A 27706-nucleotide genomic window follows, 5' to 3' on the forward strand; every position below is an offset into this window, starting at 1 on the left:
GAGACAAACAGGGCAGGACAGGTTCACCAGGTACATGTATATGTAACCTGCCAGGTAATTGAGGTGTGGTTAGAGGCGTGGTTAGAGAAGTGGTTGAGGCGTGGCCCCGCTCCTGAACCTAAGTTAACATACATTAACTTCCATTTCACTAGCAAGGACCACACCACAACAATATATCGTTTAGAAGTTTAATGAAGATTGAGATGTGTATGTGTTGAAGATTGAAATGTGTATGTGTCCGTTGACATCTGTCTGGTCTGGGAGGAGGAACTGAAGACCGGGCAGAGAGAGACTCAGCGTTGGGGGATCCGTCTCAGCATGAGCTGCCCGAGCGGATTGCTTCTCAGGCGTGTTTACGTCCGAGCTGATTTCAGACCCCCAAAAGAGTTGGATTTAGGAAGAGCTGAGTTGAGCGTGAGCTTGACAAATATCATTGACGTTGTTGCCGATATAGGAATGGTATGCTTGAGATGACCAGCGGCCATTAACCTGAATGGTTTGGTCTGAAATATGCAGTCTGGGACTGTAGAAGGAATTGCTCGAATGGAAGATATAGAAGTTGTTCAGAATATATACAGAGAACTTGGTGTAGCTTCTGGACCCGGAATTGAGTGGCCACTCTTCCTGTTTTGGTAAAGAGTGGGTCTTGAGGTGATGCTTGCAGCGTACATGAAGCGGAAATAATTAGTCAGTGCCTTGTGTTGCTAAGATAGGTGTAGAAGCAGAAGTAGAGGGAAGGAAATTTCCATGCTGATCTGTTGAACTAGTGTTGAGCCGAGATCAACGCGATTCTGTGCAAGAAATGCATGATGGCTGGAAGACTAGATCGATCGTTGTTTAGGATTTCTAGGACTGCTGAGTTTTCTAGGACTGCTGAGTTATGAGAGTGGATGAGTATGGACTTCCTAGACCCAACATGCCCCCAAAGAATGGCAGATAAGCGATGATAATTGCGGCTGAAGGAAAGCGAGACTGGGTCGAAAGATTTGACCTCTGCGTCTGTCTGTGGCTGATAGAACTGTCTGCGGCAGCTGAAGAAGAAACTGCATGCTGTGTAGTAGCTGACGGGAGTGCACTGTGGCTGATCTAGCGAGCTGCATAGAGAATGAGTTGCACTCTAGTGCAGTTACTGAAGAAGCTAAATGCGTCTACCGTAGCCGATGGATTAAACTGTAGCATAGCTCTAGCCATGACTGATGAGCTAACTGCTTCTGCCGCAGCCGATAGAACAAGTTGCACTCTAGTGCGGTGGCTGATCAAACTAACTGCGTCTGCCATCTGCAGTAGCTGATGAAATGAATTGCACTCCGCAATGGCTGATGAAGCCTTCTTTGTCTACGGCAGCTGATGGAGTGATCAGCACTCTGCAGTAGCTGGTGAAATAAACTGGACTCTGTATAGTGACGGATGGATTTAACAGTGTCTGTTGCAGCTGATGGAGTGAACCTTACAGTGGCTGGATAAGCTAACTGTGCTACAACTCATGCGAATGAATTATGCTGTATGCATTGGTTGACGAAGCTATCTGTCTGCAGCATCTGATGGAGTGAACTACACTCTGGCTGATGACGCCAACTGCTTCTACCGCAGCTGATGGAGTGATTTGCACTCCATGCAGTGGCTTATGGGAATAACTGTCTGCAGTAGCTGATGGAGTGAACCGTACTCTGTCAAGCTGTCAAGCTAACTGTCTGCAATAACTGAGTAAACTGCACAAGGAGGCTATTGAAGCTAACTGCGTATGCAGCAGCTGTAACTGAACCCCTGTGCAATGGGGGATGAACCAACTACGTCTGTGGCGGCTGTTAAGAGTTTTGAACTTGGGCAATGGCTGATGAGCGAACTGCGTGTGCAGCAGGTGATAGAGTGAGTGAGCTGGCTGATGAAGTTAACTGCATCTGCAGCCGTGGATAAGTGAACTGCATTCTGTGAAGTGGCTGATAAAGTGAACTGCATATGCAACAGCTGATAAGATTGAACTTGCTGATGAGGCGAACTGCGTCTGCAGCATTTGATAGAGTGAACTGCATTCTGTACAGTGACTGATGAAGCAAAACTGCGTCTGCAGCAGCTGATAGAGTGAACATGCTGATGACGCGAACTGCGTCTGCAGCGGCTGATAGAGTGAACATGCTGATGAAGCAAACTGTGTCTGCAGCGGTTAATGGAGTGAACTGCATTTTGTGCAGTGGCTGATGAAGCTGACTGCATCTGCAGCAGCTGATAGATTGGCTGACAAAGTGAACTGCATCTGCAGCGGTTGATGGAGTGAACTGCATTTTGTGCAGTGGCTGATGAAGCTGACTGCATCTGCAGCAGCTGATAGATTGGCTGACAAAGTGAACTGCGTCTGCAGCGGTTGATAGAGTGAACTGCATTTTGTGCAGTGGCTGATGAAGCTGACTGCATCTGCAGCAGCTGATAGATTGGCTGACAAAGTGAACTGCGTCTGCAGCGGTTGATAGAGTGAACTGCATTTTGTGCAGTGGCTGATGAAGCTGACTGCATCTGCAGCAGCTGATAGATTGGCTGACAAAGTGAACTGCGTCTGCAGCGGTTGATAGAGTGAACTGCATTTTGTGCAGTGGCTGATGAAGCTGACTGCATCTGCAGCAGCTGATAGATTGGCTGACAAAGTGAACTGCGTCTGCAGTGGTTTATAGAGTGAACTGCATTTTGTGCAGTGGCTGATGAAGCTGACTGCATCTGCAGCAGCTGATAGATTGGCTGACAAAGTGAACTGCGTCTGCAGCGGTTGATGGAGTGAACTGCATTTTGTGCAGTGGCTGATGAAGCTGACTGCATCTGCAGCAGCTGATATATTGGCTGACAAAGTGAACTGCGTCTGCATCGGTTGATAGAGTGAACTGCATTTTTGCAGTGGCTGATGAAGCTGACTGCATCTGCAGCAGATGATAGATTGGCTGACAAAGTGAACTGCGTCTGCAGCTGTTGATAGAGTGAACTGCATTTTGTGCAGTGGCTGATGAAGCTGACTGCATCTGCAGCAGCTGATAGATTGGCTGACAAAGTGAACTGCGTCTGCAGCGGTTGATAGAGTGAACTGCATTTTTGCAGTGGCTGATGAAGCTGACCGCATCTGCAGCAGCTGATAGATTGGCTGACAAAGTGAACTGCGTCTGCAGCTGTTGATAGAGTGAACTGCATTTTGTGCAGTGGCTGATGAAGCTGACTGCATCTGCAGCAGCTGATAGATTGGCTGACAAAGTGAACTGCGTCTGCAGCGGTTGATAGAGTGAACTGCATTTTGTGCAGTGGCTGATGAAGCTAACTGCATCTGCAGCAGCTGATAAAGTAAACTGACTGATAAAGCGAACTGCGTCTGTAGCAACTGAAATAGTGAACTGCGGTCTGTGCATTGGCTGATGAAGCGACTGCGACTACAGCAGCTGATAGAGGGAACTGAGTGTGGAGGGATGGAGGGAGCTTGTGGTGTTAGTCAAGATTCAACACAGGTTGCAGAGCTAGGCTTCCTTTCGCCCCTGTCCTCACTCTGATGGAGGAATGAGGGGAGGAGGGGATGAAGGGATGAGGGGATGAATGGATGAGGGGATGTCGAGATGAGGGGATGAATGGATGAGGGGATGAAGGGATGAGGGGATGAGGGGATGAGGTGATGAAGGGATGAGGGGATTAAGGGATGAGGGGATGAAGGGATGAGGTGATGGAGCGAGCAGCGCTCTGAGCATTGGCAGCCGGGTGAACTGCGTCTTTGCAGCGACGGGCTGGTTGAGCTGTCTCTGACCAGCAGCAAGTGGTTCTTTACCACGGCAGGCGGGATGAAGTGATGAAGCTCCCTGGGTGGGTGACACTGCTGTGGAGTGTTAAGTATTAGCACAAGACAACAAGACAACCACAATGTTTGGGTGTTGGGGAAGGGATGGGGTAGGGAGGAGGTGGGGATGAGGGTGAGGATAGACAAGTTTGAAAAGAAGGAAGAGGCTGAGACTGAATAGTCTGTGGCCCGATTTTAGTCTGTGGCCGGACTCCTTGGGTTAATAGCCAGGCTGCTGCCATATGGCCCTGGAAGAAAAGGAGGAACAGCCATGTTGCTGTGAGCGGCTGAAGGGAGGGTAGAGGAAAAGGATGATGGATGGTAGGCTGTACGTGTGCACAGGGAGTTTGTGAAGCCTGAGAGACAGGCTGAATATCATGTTTAGTTTGAAAGTAAAACATGATCATTGTTGAGTAAGAGAAAAGTACTTGTCTAAGTACTTGTGACTATCTGTCTATATTTTGAATTTATGCAGACAGAAACCAGAATTGTTGTTGTTGTTGAAGATCAATGCTGGTTGTTTACCATTGAACTGATGCATTTGTGTTATTTATTTGTATATTTAACATTGACAAACATGTTAAAATATATGTGTGTGTATCTAGGACTTATAGATATATAAGCCAGAATTAGCCATGAAGGCTAGTTGTCCGTGGTTCACATTAAGAACAGGCATAGGACACTACACTGGTTCTAAGATAATGAAATATTTGTAAATGTTTGTACTTCATACCACAACGTGTGGTCTAAAGTAATTAATCTGAATCTGATTAAAGAGAGCTGAATTTAGCAGTGAGCTGTATCAAATGGATGAGTAGTAGACATACGACCTGTCCCTCACTAGGGGGAGCTGAAGATGCGGCTGGGGTGACGTGGCTGAGGCTCTGATGTCACGCCTGACGACACCGGCTGTGGTTGGCTCTGCCGACGGTACCCGAGCAGGAACCGGAAGCGCTGAAGTTTGGTTGTTGATATTTGTGTGGCTGAATAGAGCAGTTTTCGTCGCCGTGTTGAAAGAGAATTTATTTCCCTCTGTGGAAATAGATGCAGGTGACGGTACAGTCTGATGTCGGCTCCCGTTTGTGAACGTGGAGTTTCTTCACCCAAAGGACGAACAGGGGTGCGGAAGGGATGCAGAATGCGTCGTTACACCGGCAATGTAGAATAAGTTGATACACTGCCTCCCTGGAATATGATCGCCTTCCACGTTTGTCGAGTCGATTTGACACGGGAATATTGACTGATGATGCCGTCAGGCTGGCCGTGCGGACTCTTGGTTTTGGTGTGGAGGCTGTGACGCTAACTGTTAGCGGCTAACGTTAGCATGTCTGATAAACATTACCGGAGAGGTTTGATCTGCGCTCGGCATCCAAGGTGAGTTTGTCTGTTTTTTTTTGTTTGGTTCGAAGTTTACTGATGTGTAAAAGCGTTGTGCAGCTATGTGCAGCTATGCTGCATGGTCTGTCTGTTGAGAGAACTGAGATGATCTGAGACAAACAGGGCAGGACAGGTTCACCAGGTACATGTATGTAACCTGCCAGGTAATTGAGGTGTGGTTAGAGGCGTGGTTAGAGAAGTGGTTGAGGCGTGGCCCCGCTCCTGAACCTAAGTTAACATACCGTACATTAATTTCCATTTATTGCCACATTGCCAGAACCTCTCTTTCTGTGGGACATGGTCAGCCTTCCTCCGGAAGTCAATTCAGTAAGATTCAGTTCAATTCAATTCAAGTCAATTTAAAGAGTCTTTATTGGCATAAAACCATAATGACATTGCACATTATACAGGGTAGTAGCCTACAAACAGTGCAAACAATAATAAAATTGCAAACAAACAATATAATTTTTTAACAGACAAACAATAAAACATAGTGTAACATAGTTTCAAAAACATCAACCATGTCAACAATATTTAATCGTGTGTGTGTGTTGTGTGTGTGTGTGTGTGTGTGTGTGTGTGCGTGTGCATGTGTGTGCATGTGTGCGTGTGTGTGCTGGGGTGGTCTTTCAGGTGGGCGCTCACTGTTCCTCACAGTGTGGCAGGTAAAGACATTGGGCTCTATCTTCCCAAAAGCGTGTGCAATGCAAATTGGGGGCGGACACAAGCGCATGCCTGTGATAATTGTACTGGGCATTGGCTGCCACAAGCCAAAGCAGGCGTTTCAGCGCTAAAATGTGGGATAGATGGCATTACCCTATCATCAGCAGCGCGCAATTACTTTGCGCTAAGAGCTTTGAAAAAGACCTCTTACACGCAAATACCTTGCGCTCTCGGAGCGCAACCGTAATCTCCATGCAGCGCAGCGCAGTGCAGTGCAAAGTAGAATTCATTTTGGAGATGTCATTACGCACAGCCTAGACATCAAATGATGCTGCTAAAATTGGGTATTAGCAGATAATTCAGTGAGGCAATCAACTATAACTCACTGAGAAACTTTTATCATATCGCAAAGAGGGAAATTAATTGAGAAAACTTGTTGGACAATGGACATAGGCTATTTACCTCCATAACCTGAAGGGTCGTTGGCACCACAGACGATCTGTCAATAAGCTCCCTCTGTCCTCGCACGAGTGAGTACACTCTATTATGCATGGAGAGAATTACAGCATATTGCATGCCTCGCGCAAACAGCCATTGTGAGACGGGAATCTGATTGGTTTTGAGTGACGTAATGCCCAGCATTGCCTGGCCACGCCTGTGAATAATTCTGGTAGTTAAGACCGCCCAAAAAAGGTTTGCGCAGGCATTTTGGGGCGCAGATGCTTTTGGCACAGCTCTAATTTGCGTCTGCGACACGTGCCGTGAACATTTCATATTTAGTTATATATAACACAACATATTTCGGGGCTTTTTTAACTTAGAAATCAGGGAGGTCACATCTACCAGACAATTATATCACTTTTAAACACTTACATTTCTGTATAAATCATTACAAGTATGCTTCCATGAGGTGGGGATGCTTTTTTTTGCTGATGGGCGGGGGAGAAAAACTCGGCAGAACACCTGGGGGACGGCGCAAGGCGGAGTGCTATCTTCCCAGCCTTAAGGCACGCGCAAACAGGTGCGCAAGTGCTATTAGGGGATAGCGCCTGTTGGAAGATAGGGCCCCTTCTCTGTTGCTAGCCTGCAACTCTCTCTGTGCTCTCCCAACAGGAGTGGTATTTTGTCAGTTAGTGATGTGGTCCAAATCAGTATGTTTGTATTTGAGTTTGGGGTAATATTTGGTTGGACTGGTTGGAGTTTTCTGCATTCTGTCAGAAAGTACAGCTCTGTCTCCACTTTGTCTTCTTTGTCCAGCGGGCAGAAGCACTCACACACTTTGGGGAGCCATGATTGTTTGTACCGGCCTGTCTCAATGGTCAGGCTGTGCTCACTGAGTCTGTACTTTGTCAACATAGTTCTTTGTTTAATGTCAGTCACTGTGGTCAGGTCATCTGCCACAGTGTACTGTCCTTTGAGGGCCAGATAGCACTGCATTTTAGTGATGGGCAAAAAAGAATGAACACATCTTTTTGAAGGACTCTTTTTACTGTCCGATACGTACTGAACTGTACTGTCGAAAGTTCAAGTGCTCATGAGTCACTTTTCCCACTCACACACGCCCACTCGCTGTTACTTCATACTGCCTGCTACTCAGTGCAGTCACCCAAAACATAGGAAGCTGGGACAACCATTGGACACAGGTTTTGTGCACGGGCCGAGGGTCACAGAGGAACAAGCGCTGTTGTTTATTTGCAAAAAGTATCAAAACTCGAAAGGTTCGATACAATTACATTTATCAATTCGAATTATCCGGTTCTTTCTGAAAATAATCGGTCTGCCCATCACTGCTGCATTTTCCTTTGTGCTTTTGTTTCTGTTCCAATTGGTGTTATAGTTTTGTTTCTGGTGTGTTATAATTTGGTTTAATCTAATTGAGTTGTAGGCAGACTGGTCCTGAGGCAGAACAGGGTTAGAAGTGAACTAAGCCACAGGACCAGCTGAGTGAGGGGACTCTTCTCTTTGCTCAGCTCTTGGCATTGCAGGGCTTTGTAGTGATACTCATTTCTTGATTGCTCCTTTTTGCATTTTGATGTATAATGGAAATTGGTTGAGTCTACAGTATGAGGAGATCCTTTGTCTTCCTCACATTTATCTAGAGAAAGTGCTCCTCGCACTACTGGTGCAGATTGTTTGCTTCCTCCTCAAAAGGGGTGGGACTGTTGGAGGTGTCAAAAATGTCTCTGCGAATTTCACGGACATGCTCACACCATCTGAGCCCCTCAGACTGTTGTTATATAAGGCAAACAGGAATGGTATAACACCTAATATACTGTATGTTAGCACCTCTTTGAAAATTATTTTTTTAAACTATTCCATAATATTAACTCCTGCTAGATATATTTTCCCTCTAGCTACTACAAGTCATATATATTCCTATTTTCATTCATTACAATAAATCCACAATGATGAGGTGTGAACATGATTCTGATGTTTGGGTTTAGGAAGTCAGTATTGAATCTGATGCTGTATTTGACCTTACGGGATACATCAGGGGCCTTTTGGATCAAATTTGGAATGAATGTAGCAATGTATGACAAAAAATGTATCTATAAATGTTGGAGTTGACATGTAAAATGTCCATGATGTTTATTTACACTAGGGGCGCTGTAGCTCAGGAGGTAGACCGGGTCGTCCACTAATCGCTTTGGATAAAAGAGGTCGGTTGTTCGATTCCCGGCTCCTCCAATCTGCATGTCGAAGTGTCTTTGGGCAAGACACTGAACCCCAAATTGCTCCCATTGGTGTGCCAGCACCCTGCGTGGTAACCTGCCGCCATCGGTGTGTGAATGGGTGAATGTACCTACTGACTGTAAAGCGCTTTGGATAAAAGCGCTATATAAATGCAGGCCATTTACCATTTGCCATTACACTATTTTGTATATTGGGGAATAGTGTCATCATCCAGTTATGACTGTCTGCTACAGTATCAACAGCAATGTGAACTGTGTGAAATATACATCATACACATGTAAAGTGTATATATGATCACTCTACAGTTCACATTATCTGAGATTTTATCTTGTTAATCTACTTTATTTGATCTGGATTAGGGTTAGGTAAAAGCCCGCCCTTGTAGCCAGCAGACACAGGGCCCTATCTTCCCCCTGGCCTTAAAATAGCGTTTAACGCTATTACTGGGCATGGTCAGGCGCCGTCCCTATTTTCCCTCGGCGCTAAACCCGGCCTTAACCATTTAACCATGCCTTTTAGGCGTAGAATTATTCACAACTGTGGTCATTGGTGAACTGCATTAAAGCAATGATATTCTTCCTTTCAAAGCTCCAGTCTATCCAGTCCGGGTTGCGGCTGCATGCTGTCAACTCTTCATGCCAATTTGGATATCTCAGCACATCACAGATCATAGCCTGAATAAAACAATTCAACCTACAGCCAGGCAAATACAGATTTGTTCAGCAGGTCTGATACCTCCCTGTAGCCTACAATATAGAATGTTAACTATCCGTGACATTCCTGATACCATCCAATTCCATGATCTTTATGTTGTAAACACATAACTTTCACAATAGTGAACAAGCACCCCCAAACGACTCCTTCAGGGCAGGTAGTTTTATAACTTGTAGGCTACCTGCTGCTCCTGCACATCGCAGCACAGGCTAAATGATGCACATAAATATAGCCTACATTATGTAGAGTCATGGCATAAATGTGTTTTTATTGAAAAAGTATGTGTCAAGTAAGCTAAGTCTTGTTGGAGCGGACATCACAGTACAACCGTGTAACGGTTGTCACTCGTCTATACCACGTTGTATTTGCGACGGATATATATGCCACCTGGATTACATATATGTTTCACATAGGGTTGTGTTTTGATTTTTATGTTTTATTTTGTCCAATATTGAAATGAACATGAATTGCATGTTGTGTTAACATAAATATTATTTCTATCTACCACTTAGCCTACTTAGGCTGATTTGGTTGCTATTTCTTGTCAAAATGTATTAGCCTCAATGCATGCTGGGAGATTTCACGTGTGTCTGTGTGTGGGGGAGTCGGTGCACTGAATAAAGCCTGGTTTTGAAAAGCGCTAAGCGCTAAATTAATGGCAGTGGGGAAGAGAGCATTTAAGGCCGAAACGCCCATTCTGGCCTATTCTGGCACTTACTTTGGCGTAAAGCGCATTTCGGGCCATGAAAACAAGGTGTTATCTTCCCGAGTCAGGCGCAAAGCGTGTTTTTTTGCTTTTAATGCCAGTTTAGCGCCTAATGCCAGAGGGAAGATAGGGCCCACAGTCTCCTCTCCCCATTGCAGGACCAAGAGGAGCAGCATCAGCAATGGCATACAGTAGCTCTGATTAGGATTAATGTCAATGACAGCAACCATATTTATTATTCCTGAATGAAATGTGTTTCTACTGAAACAAGTTCCTGTTGTTCTACTACATTATGCCTATTATATTCACTCATCATGCTGCTTTTGATGACATCTTACCCATCATGTTCTTTTTTGTGTTCTTTTCTGGCTTCAGTAAGATTATGTAACATTTTGGAATAAAAATACAGATTAGCAGTGCATAACTGGAGGCCAGAATTGCAAATATCTCCACAGCAACACTGAACTTGCCTGGAGAGCTGACATACGCAGGGATAAAGGTAATCCAGACTGCACAGAATATCAGCATGCTGAAGGTGATAAATTTGGCTTCATTGAAATTATCAGGAAGTTTCCGAGCTAAAAAAGCTAGAAAGAAACATAACATAGCCAGGACTCCTATATACCCCAACACAGCCCAGAAGCCTACAGCTGAGCCTAATGCACATTCTAAGATGATTTTGTCTTTAAAGTGTTTAAAATTCTTGAAAGGAAAAGGAGGTGAGATAGTTAGCCAAAGTATGCAAATCAGGGCCTGTATGAGAGTGAAAGCCAGGACACTGAGTCTCTGCTGAGCAGGGCCGAACCATTTCATGATATTACTACCTGGAAGTGTAGCCCTGAAGGCCAGTAACACCACTATAGTTTTCCCCAGAACACAAGACATGCAGAGGACAAAGGTGATCCCAAATGCTGTGTGTCGCAGCATGCAGGACCACTCAGAGGGCCGGCCGATGAACGTCAGAGAACACAGGAAACACAGGGCCAGGGAGAAGAGCAGCAGGAAGCTCAGCTCAGAGTTGTTGGCCTTGACTATGGGGCTGTTCCTGTATCTGAAGAAAATCAAAGCCATGATAGCGGTCATGCAAGTCCCTAACAGGGACGCGGCCGCGAGCAGTGCCCCCATAATCTCTTCATATGATAGAAACTCGGTGTGCTTCTTTTCACAGTCATCTCTTTTCTCGTTTGACCAGAATTCAGGATGGCATCGCACACAGGTGATGGAATCTACAAGTTAAAATCAAAACAGATATTACATTTCCTGAGTAGCTCCATTATTTCCATCACACATTACTTCTACTCATGATGCACTGCCTTTCCTATATTTGCCCTTGTGTTTGGTTCGGTTTGCTTTCACACCACAAACGAACCACGCTAGGGTTCACTTGCAAACGAACCGAGACCCACGTTTTCGAGCGGACCAGAGTTCGCGTGTTTGTTCTGCAACAGAGTTGGTTTGCGCTTTCACACCACCCCAAACGAAGCGCACTATCCGAGGAAACAAACTCTGAGGCGGTTAAGTGGACCAAACAACTTATATGTGAAAGCGACCTTAGTGAAGGGGCAGGGCTAGGGAATAGGGCCCAGCGTCAGGGATAGGTAGGTCCTCCAATTGGGGTTTGATGGGTGAGTCGGGGGAGTGGCTGGTGGGAGGGGGCATGATCAGGAAAGGGGGTGGGACTAGGGAAGAGGGGCCATAGCTAGAGATAGGAAAGTCACAGAGTTGGGATTGGAGGGGTGGGGTGGCAGAGTGGCTAAGGCAATATGGGTGGTGGGGAGGGGTGTGGCAAGGAAGGGGCAAGAGGTAGGAACATTTGAAAATGATTAGCTGTGATGCTGTGATATTACCTAAAGGGCCATAAGGGTGGGCTTCAAGGTATTTGCACTTGTTAATTTCTTCTAGGCAGATAGATGGTTCAGTAACATTACAACTATCAGGTAGCTATGTATAGAAAGGAGCTATGACCTTTCCCATGACAGCTATACATTGTGTCACGGTCCTGCTTGTGTATGATTGTACTTTTGTGGCTGTCCACCAGGAAGAGGCATAGCTGAGGAAGAGATGTCATAATGTGGATGTCCTTATATAGGCTTCTGTAGCAGTGTTATAACCTTCCCTTTTCATGTTTCATACAGAAGACGGATGTGACCGTTTGCGACAAGTGTGTTGTTTAGTTTGTTATAATGTAACGTTACTTGTTTGCAGGCATCTTGTATTGTTGTGTGTTAAATGTATAAACGAACAACATGATGCTCATAACCGCCAAGCGCTACCAACACACCAGACAGAGCTGTCCAGAGAAGCCAAACAGAAAGACTAGGCAAGACTGCTAACAGGTGAGCTCTGATGAATGTTACTGTTAATGCTAGACTGTCACTGGCTGTGACAATTGCACATTATTTTGTGAATATTGATTCAATTACTATGTGGAAAAAACTCCAACCTATGTGAATTGACATCGACACTACATGAGCTATCAAACTAGTTTCACAGCCATCAAGTGAGATATCGGTAGCTATTAACTGAGAGAGGAAGCACTTTTTTGAGTTGCTGTTGAGTGATTTATTATGCCTCCACCGGCGATAGCCAGGCCGGACGTCCATATGTACGTCTGTCTGATGTTCTGAGGAACGCCTTGATGGAATTACATCTAATTTCAAATGTCGACTTGGACTCAAGGATGAACTGATTAGATTTTGGTGGTCAAAGTTCAAAGTCACTGTGACCTCACAAACGCCATTCCCAAGTTCGTTAACGCGATATCTCAGGAACGCCTTGATGGAATTTCTTTGAATTTGCCTCAAACGTCCACTTGGACTCAAGGATGAAGTGATTAGATTTTGGTGGTCAAAGGTCAAAGTTTAAGGTCACTGTGACCTCACGACCACTCCTTTCATGCTCCTTAACTCATTGAGTGCCAGCCACTTTTGGAGAACGGACCAGTGCCAGAGTTTCAGAGCGTTTTCAGTGATTTCTCGAGGCCCACAGAATATTGTGTGATATTACTATGTAAACACTGAACACGCACAAAGAACGATGAGACTCTCTTCTATCATCTGCAAAAAAAAGTTTATTGATCCCATTTTCCGTTATTTAGTTATGAGCCGGAGAAGATAGCTTGATTTAACCAAAAACAGCCATTTTTTTCTAGAAGCTGAGATAATGAGCCTTTTGTGAAATTAAACATTTCAAGCACATCACTGACTCACTGAAGCTGAAGCTAATATTTTCTAATGTAGTCACACCTCAAAAGTAATTTCCTTCAATAAAACATTGAAGGCCAGGGAATTTTCTTTGGCAGAATAATATTTTTTAGCTGCAACCAGCAGCGCTGGCCCCTGCGTGCGCTGCTGGTTGCAGCTTCTTGCTGGTCTTGATTTGCTGCTGGTGGGCATCGGATATTCTGGCTTGCGTTTGCCAATCATGTCCTGCTGTCTGGGTCTGTCTGGGTGTTGTGTGCTGCTCTGCGTGCCCCCCCCCCTCAACTGCACACTCCTCCTCCGTATGGGAGTGTCTCTGGTGGCTCTCTGCTGAGTTTGCTGTGCACAGTGAAGGGTGCGCGACATCCAGCTTTTTTATAGCGTTCCGCGTGTGTTTGTCACCGGCTCCTATGCTTCCAGTTGAGAATAATAACAACTCCACGGCTGATCATGCGGATGGGCTGTCGCAGCGGACACGGAGGAGCTCAATTGTGGGAGCAGATTGGCTGCTGCAGGCACAGCTAACGTTATGTTTCAGCATATCGATGCATACGGATGCGATGCGATTTCCGTTTCCCCAACGACTTCTTCTTTGTTTTTTCATCGCCTTTCTGTAATCTGGAGAGCACTGTCGCCACCTAAGGGTTCTGTAAAATAGGTTACACACATTCAATAGCTCCCATATTGTAAGAGGCGATGTAAGAGGCTTAGATCGACATCCCCCCGTCAAAAAACGCAATTGACGAACATGTTCGTCCTTGGCACTCCACGTTACTAAACGAAATGACGAACATGTTCGTCCATGGCACTCAATGAGTTAACGTGGTATCTCAGGAACGCCTTGACGGAATTTAATCAAATTTGCCTCAAACGTCCAGTTGGATTCAAGGATGAAGTGATTCGATTTTGATGGTTAAAGGTCAAAGTTCAAGGTCACTGTGATCTCACGAACACCATTTCCAAGCGCTTTAACGTGATATCTCAGGAGCGCCTTGACATAATTGCTTCCAATTTGGCCCAAACGTCCACTTGGACTCAAGGGTGAACTGAATACATTTTGGTGGTCAAAGTTCAAGGTCACTGTGACCCCACGAACGCCATTTTCAAGCTTGGTAACGCCATATATCAGTAACACCTTCATGAAATTTCTTCACATTTGGCTCAAATATCAAAGTCTCGACAGACATGGATGTCGACTGCTCACTTGTTGGCGGAGGAATATATCCACGGTGGTCGTTCTAGTTTTAGTATTGACATTATCCAACCTGAGAGTCTTAACAGCGTTGGGCAAGTTACTGAAAATTGGCAATTAGTTACAGTTACTTGCCTCAAAAGGTAATGTATTTACTTTAAAGTTAGTAGTTACTTCAAAGTAATTAGTTACTAATGAGAGTAATTTCCTTTAATTTTAAAAGTCTGCTTTGATTGTCTTATTAATGCAATACATTATTTTAGTATGACAAGACAGACTGACACATTTCACCTACTATTGTAACTGCATGGGATACTTGAATATTTGCTAATTGGGGAGGCTTATAGCCTATGTCAAGGTCATTGGCCTCTGTGGCTTATAGCTTACTCAAGGTCATTAGCCTCTGGGGCTTATAGCCTACTCAAGGGGCCCTATCTTCGCAAAAGCGGAAATTTAGCATTTGCGCTCGTTTAACGCTGTGCGCAATGCAAATTGGGGGCGGGCACAAGCGCATGCCTGTTATAATGGTACTGGGCATAGGCGTGCCACATGCCAAACCAGGTGTTTCAGCGCTAAAATGTGGGGATAGATGGCATTATCCTATCGTCAGCAGCGCGCAATTACTTTGCGCTGATTATGGTGTGCTTGAGCGCACCATAGCTCAATGTTTCGCCGAGTTTTAATTGAGTCCACTGTAAATCCTCCAATGTTTTCTTTTGTCTCTGCCGTTTACCCGCTGCAAACACGTTTCTATTGTCCCACCCCAGTCAACAAAATACCCCGAATTGCATCAAAACACAGATGTTTTTAACATGTGTATGATGTGATGGTGTCGTTATGAGATCGGGATAATATATACAGTCAATAGGCCTACACCTATCCAAATTATGCATGGGGCGAATTACAGCAGGCATCACGCAAACTGTATTACAGGGACTGCAAGACGGGAATCTGGTTTGATTGCTGTAACGCCCAGGCATTGCCAGGCCACACCTGTGAATAATTCTGGTGGTTAACACCGGCCAAATCCCGTTTGCGCCGTGCATAAATGATTTGGCACACCTCTAATCTGCGTTTCCGCCTTTTGTTGTGACAAGTTATGCTTCCCCGCGAGTAATTGCCTCCCCACCATATTTTTGGTCTGTTTTAACTTAAAAACAGATAGGTCACATCTACCCAAACAATTATATAATTTTTAAACAGTTATGTTTCTGTATAAATCATTACAATATGCTCCCGTGAGGTAGGGATGCGTTTAGCTGCTGCCAGGCGGGGGTGCAAAACTCTGGACAGCGGACTGCAATCTTTCCTGCCTTAAGGCACGTGCAAACAGGTGCACAAGCGCAAATAGGGGATATATCCTGTACCAAGATAGGGCCCAAGGTCATTAGCCTCTGGGGCTCTGGCTGCAGCTGGGGCATGTGCCACATTTTTTCTTATTTTAGTTTTGGTCTGAGTGAAATGTTCTATGGTCTGTCCTGATTATAAATATAGCTGAATCGCTGGTTTGACCAAGTCAAATTATTTTTATAAGCATTCTACGAATAACCTGATGCTGCCAGATGGGTGGTTTTGTTTTCACAAAAAAACATCCATCTGGGAACGGCCTGAGCAGATACAATGTCATGTTAAAAAAGATCTACTTGGCAGATGATTAGACGAACCATTTGTCTATCACCGTCTGGGAGGGATATGACATAGTAGCTCTGCGCCGAACAAAGCAGGCTGAAGCTAACACCTTACAAACGCTAACAAACTGCAGATCTTGGGTGCAATCATTGACTATGTTTACATGCACACAATACTCAGGTTTTTGTCTATATTTGGAAAATGACAATATTCCGACTAAATTAATAATCCACAAATATTCCCGTTTACATGCAGCTGTAGCTCGCCCTCCCCGACACGTGAGGGAGGGGGGTAGGGATGGGACTCAATACCCGGGGCCGTAAGGCCGCTGCTGGTCCATTAATTGCCCCCCGCCTAGTGTTTCCCCTCTCTGATCTGTGCGCTGGATTCGCTGTCAAGCACCCTGTCACTGACTCAGTCAAGCCTGTGTGCTGCCGTGTCGTGCACGTGAGTGAATGTAATACAACTTTTAATTCGATTAAGGATTGAAACACGTGCATCAGGCGTGACGCGACACGCCCCCTGTTCACTGCTCCTTTGATCATTCATTTGGTTGCAATTGCGAACTTGCGTGACAGTCAGACACAGGAGGAAGCGACAAAATGGCTGAACGCGTGAAACGGTCAAAAGCTTGGCTACACTTCACCAAAGTGACAGACAAGCCTATAGCCAAATGCCAAATATGTGACAAGCTGATTGCTTGTAAGGGTGGAAACACGTCCTCCATGAACAAGCACCTTAGCCTTTGCCATCAAATAAAATCCGACAGTACCTTCGACTGTCTTCGCAAGGAAACCCCGTCTGCTCCAATTGCATCATCATCATCACCATCATCATCATCATCCACCCATCATCCACGCCTCCACGCAAGTCCCGTTCGTTGACATAATCCACTTGATAAAATAATCCCCCAATATGCAGTCCCAGGCAGTGATAAAAGTTCCTTGTGCCATGCGTCCTGCTCTGTGACAACTCATGACATGTACCGTTGTCCCACCATTAGGAGGGTAAGCGGCAATGTAGCCTAATAGGTGACCGTGGGTATAGAGCATTGATTGTATATATTAGGTATAGAGGCTAGTCTACCCAGTGTGGATATTCAATGTGTATTCTGTAAAAAGAAAACCAAAAAAATAAACCCAAATAGTTTGCAGTGGACAATAAATGTGTTTTCACAGCAATATAAAATTGAGAGAGGGAATTATGACTTGTTTAACTCCTAACAGCTTGTTATAGGCTATTAAAAAATACTAATGGCAAGATTTTTGTTTCAATCAAACCAAATATTTAAATTAAAATACAACCATTATTTTCATAATAATTTCAATGGGGCCCACCCACTCATCATACTTGTATAAAAAAGTAAAAGTGTCACTAATTTGTCTTCTGTCTCATAGAAAAACATTTGGAGAGCCTAATGAGTTATATAGCCTAATAATTAATGATAGTCCAAAATATGTTTTAAAGGTCCCAATTCGTGCAGCTGTAACCTCTTAAAAACGTGTGTCTCTGGTCCATAAAACATGATTCTGGATTAATCTGTCGAAAATATAGCAACCCCGTTTGTTGTGACGGAGTTCTCACTTCCTCATCTGGTCGCTTCCCAAGAATGGCCTGTTTCAATAATATATTCAGAACTAACAGTTCCCATTGGCCGCTGAGGGAGAGCCCGCCCCAGGCTCCCAGCGGCCAATCAGATTAGCGTCTGTGGACCAGCACGCTAGGTTGCGAGTTATCGTTAACTTAACGGTACTACGCTAAAGAGGACATCTCAAAATGCCTAGACTTACCGAATGCACCTCTGCAGTTGCTGGATCACGTACAGTTGGCGTTGCTCCAGCTAGAAGTGTTAATTTTGTGGCTATAGACTAAATGGTGCAGGTAGCTTGTGTGAGAGGGACCCGCGCAGTATGCAGGAGGAAGCTAGTGACGTCGAAATTCCCCCAAGATTCCCCTCTGGGCAAACGACGCGTTTGGGGGTGTGGCTTGGAGGAGACTGCTTGAGAGAGCTGTATAGGGACAAATCCAACTGTGGCAGTTCTGAGCGTGTGACCACTCATTACAGGGAGGGCTGACAGCAGTATATATGCATTTACAAGTAAAAACAGCTTTTGCACGGAATGGGACCTTTAACATTCGCTTATCTTCATTCATTTATCATTTTAGATGGTGGTGGTCAGCTCACCCCAGCAGCTGAGTCCACAGCTCGAGCTCCACCCCCCGTACACCAAACTCTCTTCACCCTGGCTGCTAAATGTGCCAGAGTAACAACAATGCCATCTGCTCAGTGTCACAGGGCTGTCACAAAGTTTGTGGTGAAGGGGTTGCATCCCTTTGTTACAGTTGGGTCACCAAGTTTTAGGGAGATGACCAAGGCCCTGAATCGACGTTACACCCCTCCCTCCAGGAGTCTTCTGTCCGACACCCTCATCCCTGCATGGTATGATGTGGAGAAACAGAATGTTAAAACCGAGCTGGCAAATGTGGGCAAGATAGCCATCACAAGTGATGGATGGACTAGCATAGCGCAAGACCACTACATAACTGTGACCGCCCATGACATCAGCCAAGGCAAACTTGACCAAAAGGTCCTCCGGACCAAAGCTGTCTACCAGGCGCAGACGGGGGAAGTAGTAGCAGTGGAGATTGGAGACGTCTTGGAAGAATTTGGAATTGTGCAGAAGGTGGTTGCGATGACCGTGGACAATGCGTCCAACATGGATGTCGCTGTGAGGAAGCTGGACATCCTCAAACTTGGATGCTTTGCCCACACCCTCAACTTGGCCACGCAAAAAGTCTATGGCATGCCACAGTGACCCGGTGGGCAGCAAAAATAAGAGCAGTCATTGTGTGTATGAAGCGATCTGCAATGGCCAAGATTGCGCTGAAAGAGAAGCAGCCCCTTGCCAATTGTCCTCCGCACACCCTGATACTGGACGTCAAAACCAGGTGGAACTCTCTCTTCCTGATGTTCAGAGGTTCGTCGAACAGTATCCGGCCCTCCAAGCTGCTGTGTTGGATCCACGGCTACGAAAGCCGATGGAGCGGGATAAACTGGATAGGATCACAATTTATGACTTCACCAAAGCAGAAGCTTTCATCAAGGTCATGGTGGACATGTACAAGTCTACACTGTGTGTATCGAGTGACAAGAGCTTCACCTGCGGTGAGATCCTTCCAATACTCGAGAAACTGCAGAGCAACTTCACAGTTCAGGAAGGAGGCTCTCTGTTTCTGTCTAGCATCAAACTGGCGATTTAGGGCAGAGATGGGCACTTGAGACTTGGTGACTTGGACTCGAGTCGACTCGAGTCCCTGTTTTGATGACTTGTGACTTGACTTGACAAAAACATAAATGACTTGAGACTTACTTGGACTTGGAAGTTAAAGACTCGAGACTTGACTTGACTTGAGAGGTGATGACTTGGATGACTTGTTTGTGTTTGTTAGTTTAAAGTGTAAAGTAAAGTTTAAAGTAAACAATTAAATAATAACGTAACGTTGTCAAGTGTCTGTCCGGTAGCGTCATGCAGAGTGCATGGCGAGTGCAGCTGGAACGGCATTAGAAAACATTTTATTGGAGCGTGACTGACAGCCAGTCATCCAATCACGACAATGCAATAAGGAGGAGCATGACTGAGTCATCCAATGACAAATTGTCATTCAATCATGCTCCTCCTTATAGCATTGTCGTGATTGGATGACTGGTTGTCAATCACACTCCTCAGTGATTACACACAGCTGGGATATTCTGCAAAGAGAGTAGACGCACTGTTGCCAAATTGGCGACTTTGTCGCTACATTTAGCTCCTTTTCAGACCCCCATGACGACTTTATTTTTCAAAATTGACTAGCGACAAATCTGAGTATGGGAAGCAATGTTAATGTGTTGAATCCAGGTGAATCGCAACGGATTTTGCCCATGAATTGGCGTGGGTGCAGGTTTCCTCTCTCTCCTTCTCTCTGCCTGTCTGACCAACACAGCGCTTCTCCCGTATCTGGCCCAGGTGGGTGGAGTCAGCACTTAATATTACAACCATACAGTCAATGATTATTACAACGGCTACGCTGACGCGTGTTTTTGTTTGTTTGTTTTCTAGCTTAGACTTTCTTAACCAATAGCGACTGCTTGGAAAAGAGTTGGCAGCACTGGGCAGACGGGACAGGGGCAGAATCTAAGAAAGTTTGATGATGTAGTCTGGCTGTCAGTGTTTCACTGTTTAACAGTTATTGAGAGGAAATGTTTATTTAATATTTTTTACATTATGTTTTGATTAAATTTTAAGCTATTTGTTTTTGTTTGATTAGCCTCCATTGTATTCTGGCTGTCCATATTCATTGCTTAAAACTGATGGGGAGGATTTTTCTTTTATTATGAAGAGAATACGTTTGAAGTCATTTGTTTTTGTTTGATTACATTTTAGTCTGACTGTCAGTATTTCACTGTTTAAAACTGACGTGGAGGATTATGATTTTGAAGCAGTTATTGAAATAAATAGGCTAAGCGTTTATAAAGTTATTTTACTTTTGTTTGATTACATTTATTTCACTGAATATCAATGATTATAATACAAATTCAATTCCCTTTTTAACAGGTTAGATAATTAAATTGGCCAATGATATCACTATTAGATGTATTAATACAAAAATCTGTCAAGGTAAGACTGCAGTATCTTGGGCGTGGGGGGAAAAAGTGACTTGACTTGGGACTTGACTTAACTAAGGACTCGACTTGACTTGACTTGACAAAACCTGTGACTTGACTTGACTTGCCCAAAACAAAATGACTTGGGACTTGCTTGAGACTTGGACCAAATGACTTGGGACTTACTTGAGACTTGGACTGAAGTGACTTGGTCCCATGTCTGGTTTGGGGTGACCTCTCTGGACGCTACCATCAGGACAACATCCACAACTTCCTGGAGGAGGCGACTGCGATGGACCCCAGGTTCAAAGCCAAGAGTAACACGGACTCCACCTGGGACCGTTTGGAAGAGGCAGCTATAGCAGCAAACGCTACCAAAGCAGAAGAGGTCCTCCCAGTCTCAGACCTTGAGGAGGACACTAACACAAGCCAGGACCAGGAGGAGGAGGCCGAGTATGATATGATTTGATTTGATTAATTCATGCTTGCAGTGGAGCCAAGGCCCGACTGAAAAACTGCAGAACTTTACAGAGAATCATACATTACAAAAAGATAAAACTACATAAAAGATAAGCTACATACAAAACAAATTTTAGGTTAAGAGTATTTCAGGGCAGCAAAGCAAGGGCAGGTAGCAGTTCATGGTGGTCATGCTGTATTATTTTTCATTGTCATTGAACAGTCTGACTGCAGTATGCAGGGTTGAATTTTTCAGCCTGCTGGTCTTGGCCTTGGGTTCAGCCAGCTTGTGTTGGTTCCTCAGTGTCCTGGCAGTGCAGCTGCCTCGTGTTGGAGGGAGCAGGTCATGCAGAGGATGTTGCTCATCGTGCATGTTCCTGACCAGCTTCACTGCAGCCTCCTCCCTTCTGGTCTGGAGTGACGGCAGGGGTTGTGAGATCTCACCAGCTCTCCTTCTGATCATTTTGCAGGCACGTGTCTGGACTCGCTCTAGCTCTGCCTGTTGTTTTTTAGAGCATCCCACCAAGAGCACTGAGCTGTATTCCAGACACGGCCTGATGAGAGTGGTGTAGATGGTGATGAGGTCATCTGCAGGTAGACCGTGTCTCGCCATGACAGTGAGATAGTGCAGCCGCTTGGAGGCAGTTTTTATTGCTTTTTCGATGTGCACATCTCCAGTCAGCTTTTGATCCAGGTGGTATCCGAGATACTTAGTTGTTTCCACAACAGGAACTTCCTGTCCCCCCAGCATCAGTGGGGGAGGTTGTGGTGGGTCCCGGGCAAAACATATGCGCAGCTCAATGGACTTTTTCCCATTGAGCGTCATTTTGTTCTTTGCTGCCCACTCGTCCAGCCTTTGTGCCTCCAGGCGCATTGATGTGTCTGACATGATGTTGGATATGGGAATGGCTCTCGACAGCCCGATGTCGTCTGCATATCCCACATCAAGGGTGTCCTCAAACACAGCATGTCGGGTGGCCATATAGAGGAGGAAGACATATGGGGAAGCTACCCCCCCTTGTGGCACCCCAGATGTGACTTCAATCCAGGGGCTATGAGCCCCATTTGCCACAACTCTTTGTCTCCTCCCTGTGATGTAGCTGTGTATCCAGGCTGTCAGAGATGGGCACAGTAACAAGTCCAGTATGTTTTGCATCAGGGTCCCGTGGTCAATTTGGTCGAACGCCTTTGACATAATCTGCCAACAGTACTCTCACCATTGTTGGTTTGGAGTCGGTTTCAGTGAGCCAGGTGTGCATTGCTCTAACTAAAGCCGTTGTGGTGCTGTGCTTGGGCAGATATGCATATTGATTTTTACACACGTCGAGCACTGTGGGCATGAGCTTTTTCAAGACAAATCGTTCTATTGTTTTCCCTACACAAGAGGTTAGGGAGATGGGACGCCAGTCTGAGATTGAGCCAGGGTCTTGGCCTTTGGGTATGGGACAGACATTTGACTCTTTCCATATATCGGGGACACACCCCTGTTGGTAAGAGCAGTTGGCCAGATGTGTGATGACCGGAGCCAGGTCCTCTGCCAGTTCTTTAAGCAGCCAGGTTGGAATGCCGTCCGGCCCACTTGCTTTCCGGGGGTCCAGCCGAGTGAGGGCTAGCTTCATCTCACTAATGCTACAGATGTCACTTTGTGTGGGAGGTCCGGGTAATGGGAAAACACAGTAGGGCGTTGTTTTAGTCCATGACTTGGCAAAGAAGTTGTTCAGAGCTTTCTTCAACTCCCTGTATTTTAATTCTTGCATCGGGTGACTTAGTTCGTCCTAGGCCTTTGTTTATAAAGTCCCACCACTCCCTGGAGTGCTTTTTCTTTAGATTTTGCATTTCATTTTTATAGTATCTTATTTTAGCCTTGTGTAGAAGTCTTTGGATGGAGTTTCAAATTTCGTTCCATTTTCCCACTTTCCCCCATTTATTATAGGCTTTTTGTCTTTTCTCTATAGCCTGCTTTATTTTCTCCGTCATCCAGGGTTTGTCCGCGGTTGTTATTTTTTTCTGTCTCACAGGCATGCATATGTCCATCGCTGTCTGGATATAGTTGTTAAAACTTGCTGCTTTGGCAGTTATATCCTCAGCCTCGTAAACAGCAGACCAGTCAGTCATGGCTATGCATGTTGCAAAAGCCTCTTTTCTTTCTTTCGTCACTAACCGGCCCCTCTTTCGCTTCACCTGTTGTTTCTGTCCTGTTGTTTTTATTGGGCTCAACCCCAGACACTTGTGGTCGCTGGAACCCAGGGGTGCAAGGGTGGAGGGCTATAGAGTTTAGCCATGTTCATAAAAATCAAGTCTAGGGTGGCCTGCCCTCGGGTCTGACGTTTAACTATCTGCCGAATATCAGGGTGGGAGGAGGTTAACATTTTTGTGGGTAGTTTATTAAAATCTCCACATAAATATAGTCCCATATGGGGGGAAGACGCTTTAATTGCATCTATAGTGTTTATCAAATACTCCAGAGTTCTGTCCTGGTGAGGTTTTTTATTTGCCCAGGGGGGGTGATACAGATCCCCCACAATAATAGTTGAGACACTGCTGGGGGTCCGACGCGGTTGTAGTTGAACCCACACACACTCAGTGTCATCGCTCTCCAAATCCTTTCTCCTTTTTGCCTGCAGTCTCTCATGACAGTACACAGCCACGCCCCCTCCGCTTTTCCCATTCATCCTGTCTCTTCTAAAGAGTTGGTAGTCCTGTACTGACAGCGATTCATCTGGTATGTTATCATGAGCCCACGTTTCAGTAACGCATCCGATGTCTGCATCTAAGGTTTTCAGCAAAAGTTCATATTCATCAGTCTTTTTTATCAGCAATCTCGCGTTACAGAGAGTAAGCTTTGGCATCCGGGTTTGCTCCCGTTCAGATTTTTCAAAGCGTATTTCAGTCAGGACACTCTCCCGCTTCTTCATATGTTTAGGCATCGGTCTGTGTCCTTCTATGATTGTAATTTTCTGCCGTCTGTTCTTACCGGCTTTAGATCCTCTTACCCGACTTCTTTTGCGGATAATCCCGATGCTTTCTAGCGTTTGTTTTATATTCCCATTCAGCTGGGCTGCGCATTTCCTTAGGTCCATGAGGAAGTGCGGGGAGTATTTGCAATTATTTACTGCTTTCATCTCCTTTCAGGTTTACCGATGTCCACACATGATGCAGAACAAATCCTTGCAGGCTGCCTTGAAAATATAGCTTTAAAATGCGACTAAAAACAACATAAAAGACATTAAAAAAAGTTGAGGGCACACGCCGACAAAAACACCTGCGGCTGCTTTGAGGCGCCACTTCCTGCTTGAGTATGATGATGATGATGTCACACTGATGTTGTCAGATGATGATGATGAAGAGAATCCAGTTGCAGTCACTCCACTACAGCCTAAGAAGAGTGCCTTGGGAGGAGCTCTTTGCAGACGAGGAGCGGGAGCTACAGGCTTTTGAGCCGAACAAGATGACCAGCATAGAGAAAGTGAAGAAGGAGATCCAGCTTTACAGAAGCATGACTCCGATCAGTATGAAGGAAGACCCTGTCCTCTGGTGGTGGAGAAAGAGGGATGTGCTGCCCCTGCTAGCTGAACTCTCTCACAGCTACCTTTGGGTTCAAGCCTCCTCCACCCCTTCAGAGAGGGTGTTTTCCACTGCTGGGGACACCATCAGCGGGGAGAGATCCAGGATCCTGCCTGATAAGGCAGATATGCTCATTTTTCTACAGAAGAACTGTTAACACATTGAGTGCCAGCCATTTTTTCATCCTGTAGGTAAGTTGTGCCAGGTTTTTTTTTGAGGATTCTGGCTCATTTTACAAGAGCCGAGGATTATTTTCTGTTAAGAATTCATGAACACCAATCATCTAAAAATAACTAATAGAATGTGTGCTTTCTCTGTCTAAAAGAGTTAGTTTGCAGAGTTAGTAGTTATGTAGATATTAGCCGTTGAGTACAGCATGGTTTCAGCGTCTGGAAATTTATTCAGAGATAAATGGCTTTTTGTGAATTCGATAGAACAGTCACTTTAACCATTCATTTTTGGCATCAGTAAGACCGTCAGACATTCTAAACAATAGTTTTGAACAGTAATTTCCTCCATAACAACAGGAAACACCCCTCTCATTCAAACTCCTCCCTCCGTGTGTCTTCTCCTCCTTCCTCCTGGCTCTACAGCGGGCGTGTCAGAAGCGCGTTGCTGCTGCCTGCCTGCCTGCCTGCTTGCCTGCGTGCGGACGCTCCTTGTGCGAGTCAAGATGGGCCGGGGAATGCGTGGGCGATGGGCAGATGTTGATTCTGGCCTTTCTGAGGTGTTTCAAAGTGTGTTTCACCTATAATCTATTTTGCAAATCGCTCTCCGCTCTCTGTGTGCTGCTGCCTGCGCGCCGCGGCCGCTCTCGGGCAAGGAATGGATTACTGTAAAATCGCCTCGCCATTTCCTTGAATGGCTTTCTCCCGCGGCAGTTTTTTCTTTGATTTCGCTCTCTGGGGGAGCACTGTCAACACTTAGTGGGTCGGTAAAATAGATTATACACATTCTCTTGCTCCAATAGTGATCTCGAAGATGTAAAAGTTGTTGATTGATGTCCCACCGTCAAAAAAAAAAAATGTTTATGTAAGACGAGTTATTTCGGCTCTGGCACTCAAGCGTTGGATTATGTAAGACAAATTATCTCGGCTATGGCACTTAACGTGTTAAAAAGCGTAAATTCTTTTTTCTTTTTGTTGTGTAAAGCTGCTAAGCATATTATTTATTATTTATTTTATTTGTAATGCTTATCCTTCAGCTGCAACAGTTGGGGCTAAAATCAAGGCTACAGCAAATTGTGCTCTCAAACTATCCCACCCCTCCCCCTACACACAAAATTATGTCTGAGAATTGTATTATTTTGCATGAAAATCAGTGTGTTCATTGTTTCCACTGGTTCAGTATCAGTACAGAGCACATCTTGAAAAGTCTGGAAACATTTGTGAATAACATTTATTTTCTTTATAGTTGGAAAAAGTGTTGCTGAGTGCTGATGTCTGTGCTGCTGATATTATTTTACTATTTGCATGTCATGTGCGCCCTATTCCTTTTCAAATAAATGCACAGCAACAGCATCAGCAGTTTTTGTTTATTGGAGGCGAGGCTAATCCTTCTGTTCAGAAATAAAAAAATTCTTAAAAAAAAAGAATCATCATGTCTTTACACCAAATAATACAAAAGAAAAGTATTGATAGTGGACCCGATAAGGACCCGGTTCGTTAAGCAGACTCGAAAATGGTATCAATATCAATAAAAATTAACAGTCCCATCCCTAGGGGGGGAGAGAGACAGATGCAGGTAGAATCAGCAGAGGTTTTCTGTTGAGAATAAACAGAGAAGCACTAATCTTACCAGCATCACTTGGTCCATTTCAGGAGCTTGCTGCTGAAAAGTTTGGCATTGCGATATTTGCACATCCAAGTCTTTCATAAAAAGTAGGCTACTACGTTATTACCTTGCAGGCTCGCAAGCATTTTGGACTTCCGTGGGCACCACTCTCTCTTTAAATATCTCTCTTTAAATCGATGTTTCTCAGCTCCTGCAGAAATGTGCGCTTTTCTTTTCGCATGCCAGAGATGATGGATTATATGATCATATTGCCTCTTCTAGCACTTTCTAGCACACATTAGCTGACCGCAAACAGGCAACATGCATCGCAAACTGCGGTAAAAACCCTGATTGAGATGCATATTCCTAATGCGCTGTATACATGATCAAAGAATCCTCCTAAAGCTCGAATAATACTGGAATAACCCACGTCTTAATCGGAAAATGCTAAATTCTGAAAAAGGCGAAATTCGGAAAATGCAACTGGAATATGCTGTTTACATGACCCTTGTAAAATTCAGAATATTGTCATTTTCCAAATAATAGTGGAATATTGTGTGCATGTAAACAGTCATTGACTGTTCAATTCGCCATTCAAAAGAAAGAAGAAGAACTGCAGATGTCTGAGGATGAACACTTAGCTAACATGGAGGTAGGCCATTTTTGCAGTTTTTAAATATAACGTTACTGATTGAATGGCCTGTGTTAGCCTAACGTTAGCAACATTAGCGAGTTGGCTTGGCACCAGTTAACCACAACTGTAAATTTGGACGTGTGATGAGTAATGTTAACGTTAACTCATTGAGTGCCATGGACGAGTATGTTCGTCAATTGGTTTAGTAACGTAGAGTGCCAAGGACGAGTATGTTCGTCAATTGCGTTTTTTGACGGTGGGACGTGCATCAAAGCCAGATCCATCTCCTGTGAAAGTATGGTGGCTGTTGAATGTGTAAAAGCTATTTTAGGGACCCATTAGGTGGCGACAGTGCTCTCCAGATTACAGAAAGGCGAGGAAAAAACAGAGAAGAAGTCGTTGGGGAAACGGAAATCGCATCGCATCCGTATTCATCGATATGCATGAAGCATAACGTTAGCTGTGCCTGCAGCAGCCAATCTGCTGCCACAATTGAGCACCTCCGTGTCCGCTGCGATAGCCCATCCGCATGATTTTGTTATTAGTTGTTATTATTCTCAACTGGAAGCATGAGAGCCGGTGACAAATACACGCGGAACGCTGTAAAAAAGCTGGATGTAGCGGACTTTTCAGTGCAGAGCAAACGCAGCAGAAAGCCCC

General features: G+C 45.0%; 1 protein-coding gene across 1 annotated transcript in view; it reads right to left on the minus strand.

Moving 5' to 3' along the window:
- Positions 1–10262: 10262 nt before the first annotated feature.
- The window catches only part of LOC310795697 (extracellular calcium-sensing receptor-like), a gene marked incomplete at both ends in the record, with an annotated part of 28230 nt that continues 10786 nt past the window's right edge, over positions 10263–27706 (minus strand). Inside the window, one exon of the mRNA XM_083657765.1 lies at positions 10263–11176. Coding sequence (XP_083513891.1) covers positions 10263–11176 — 914 coding nt within the window. The remainder of the gene's footprint in view (positions 11177–27706) is intronic.

This window comes from Poromitra crassiceps, assembly GCF_964638095.1.
Source record: "Poromitra crassiceps genome assembly, chromosome: 21".
Taxonomy (NCBI): domain Eukaryota; kingdom Metazoa; phylum Chordata; class Actinopteri; order Beryciformes; family Melamphaidae; genus Poromitra; species Poromitra crassiceps.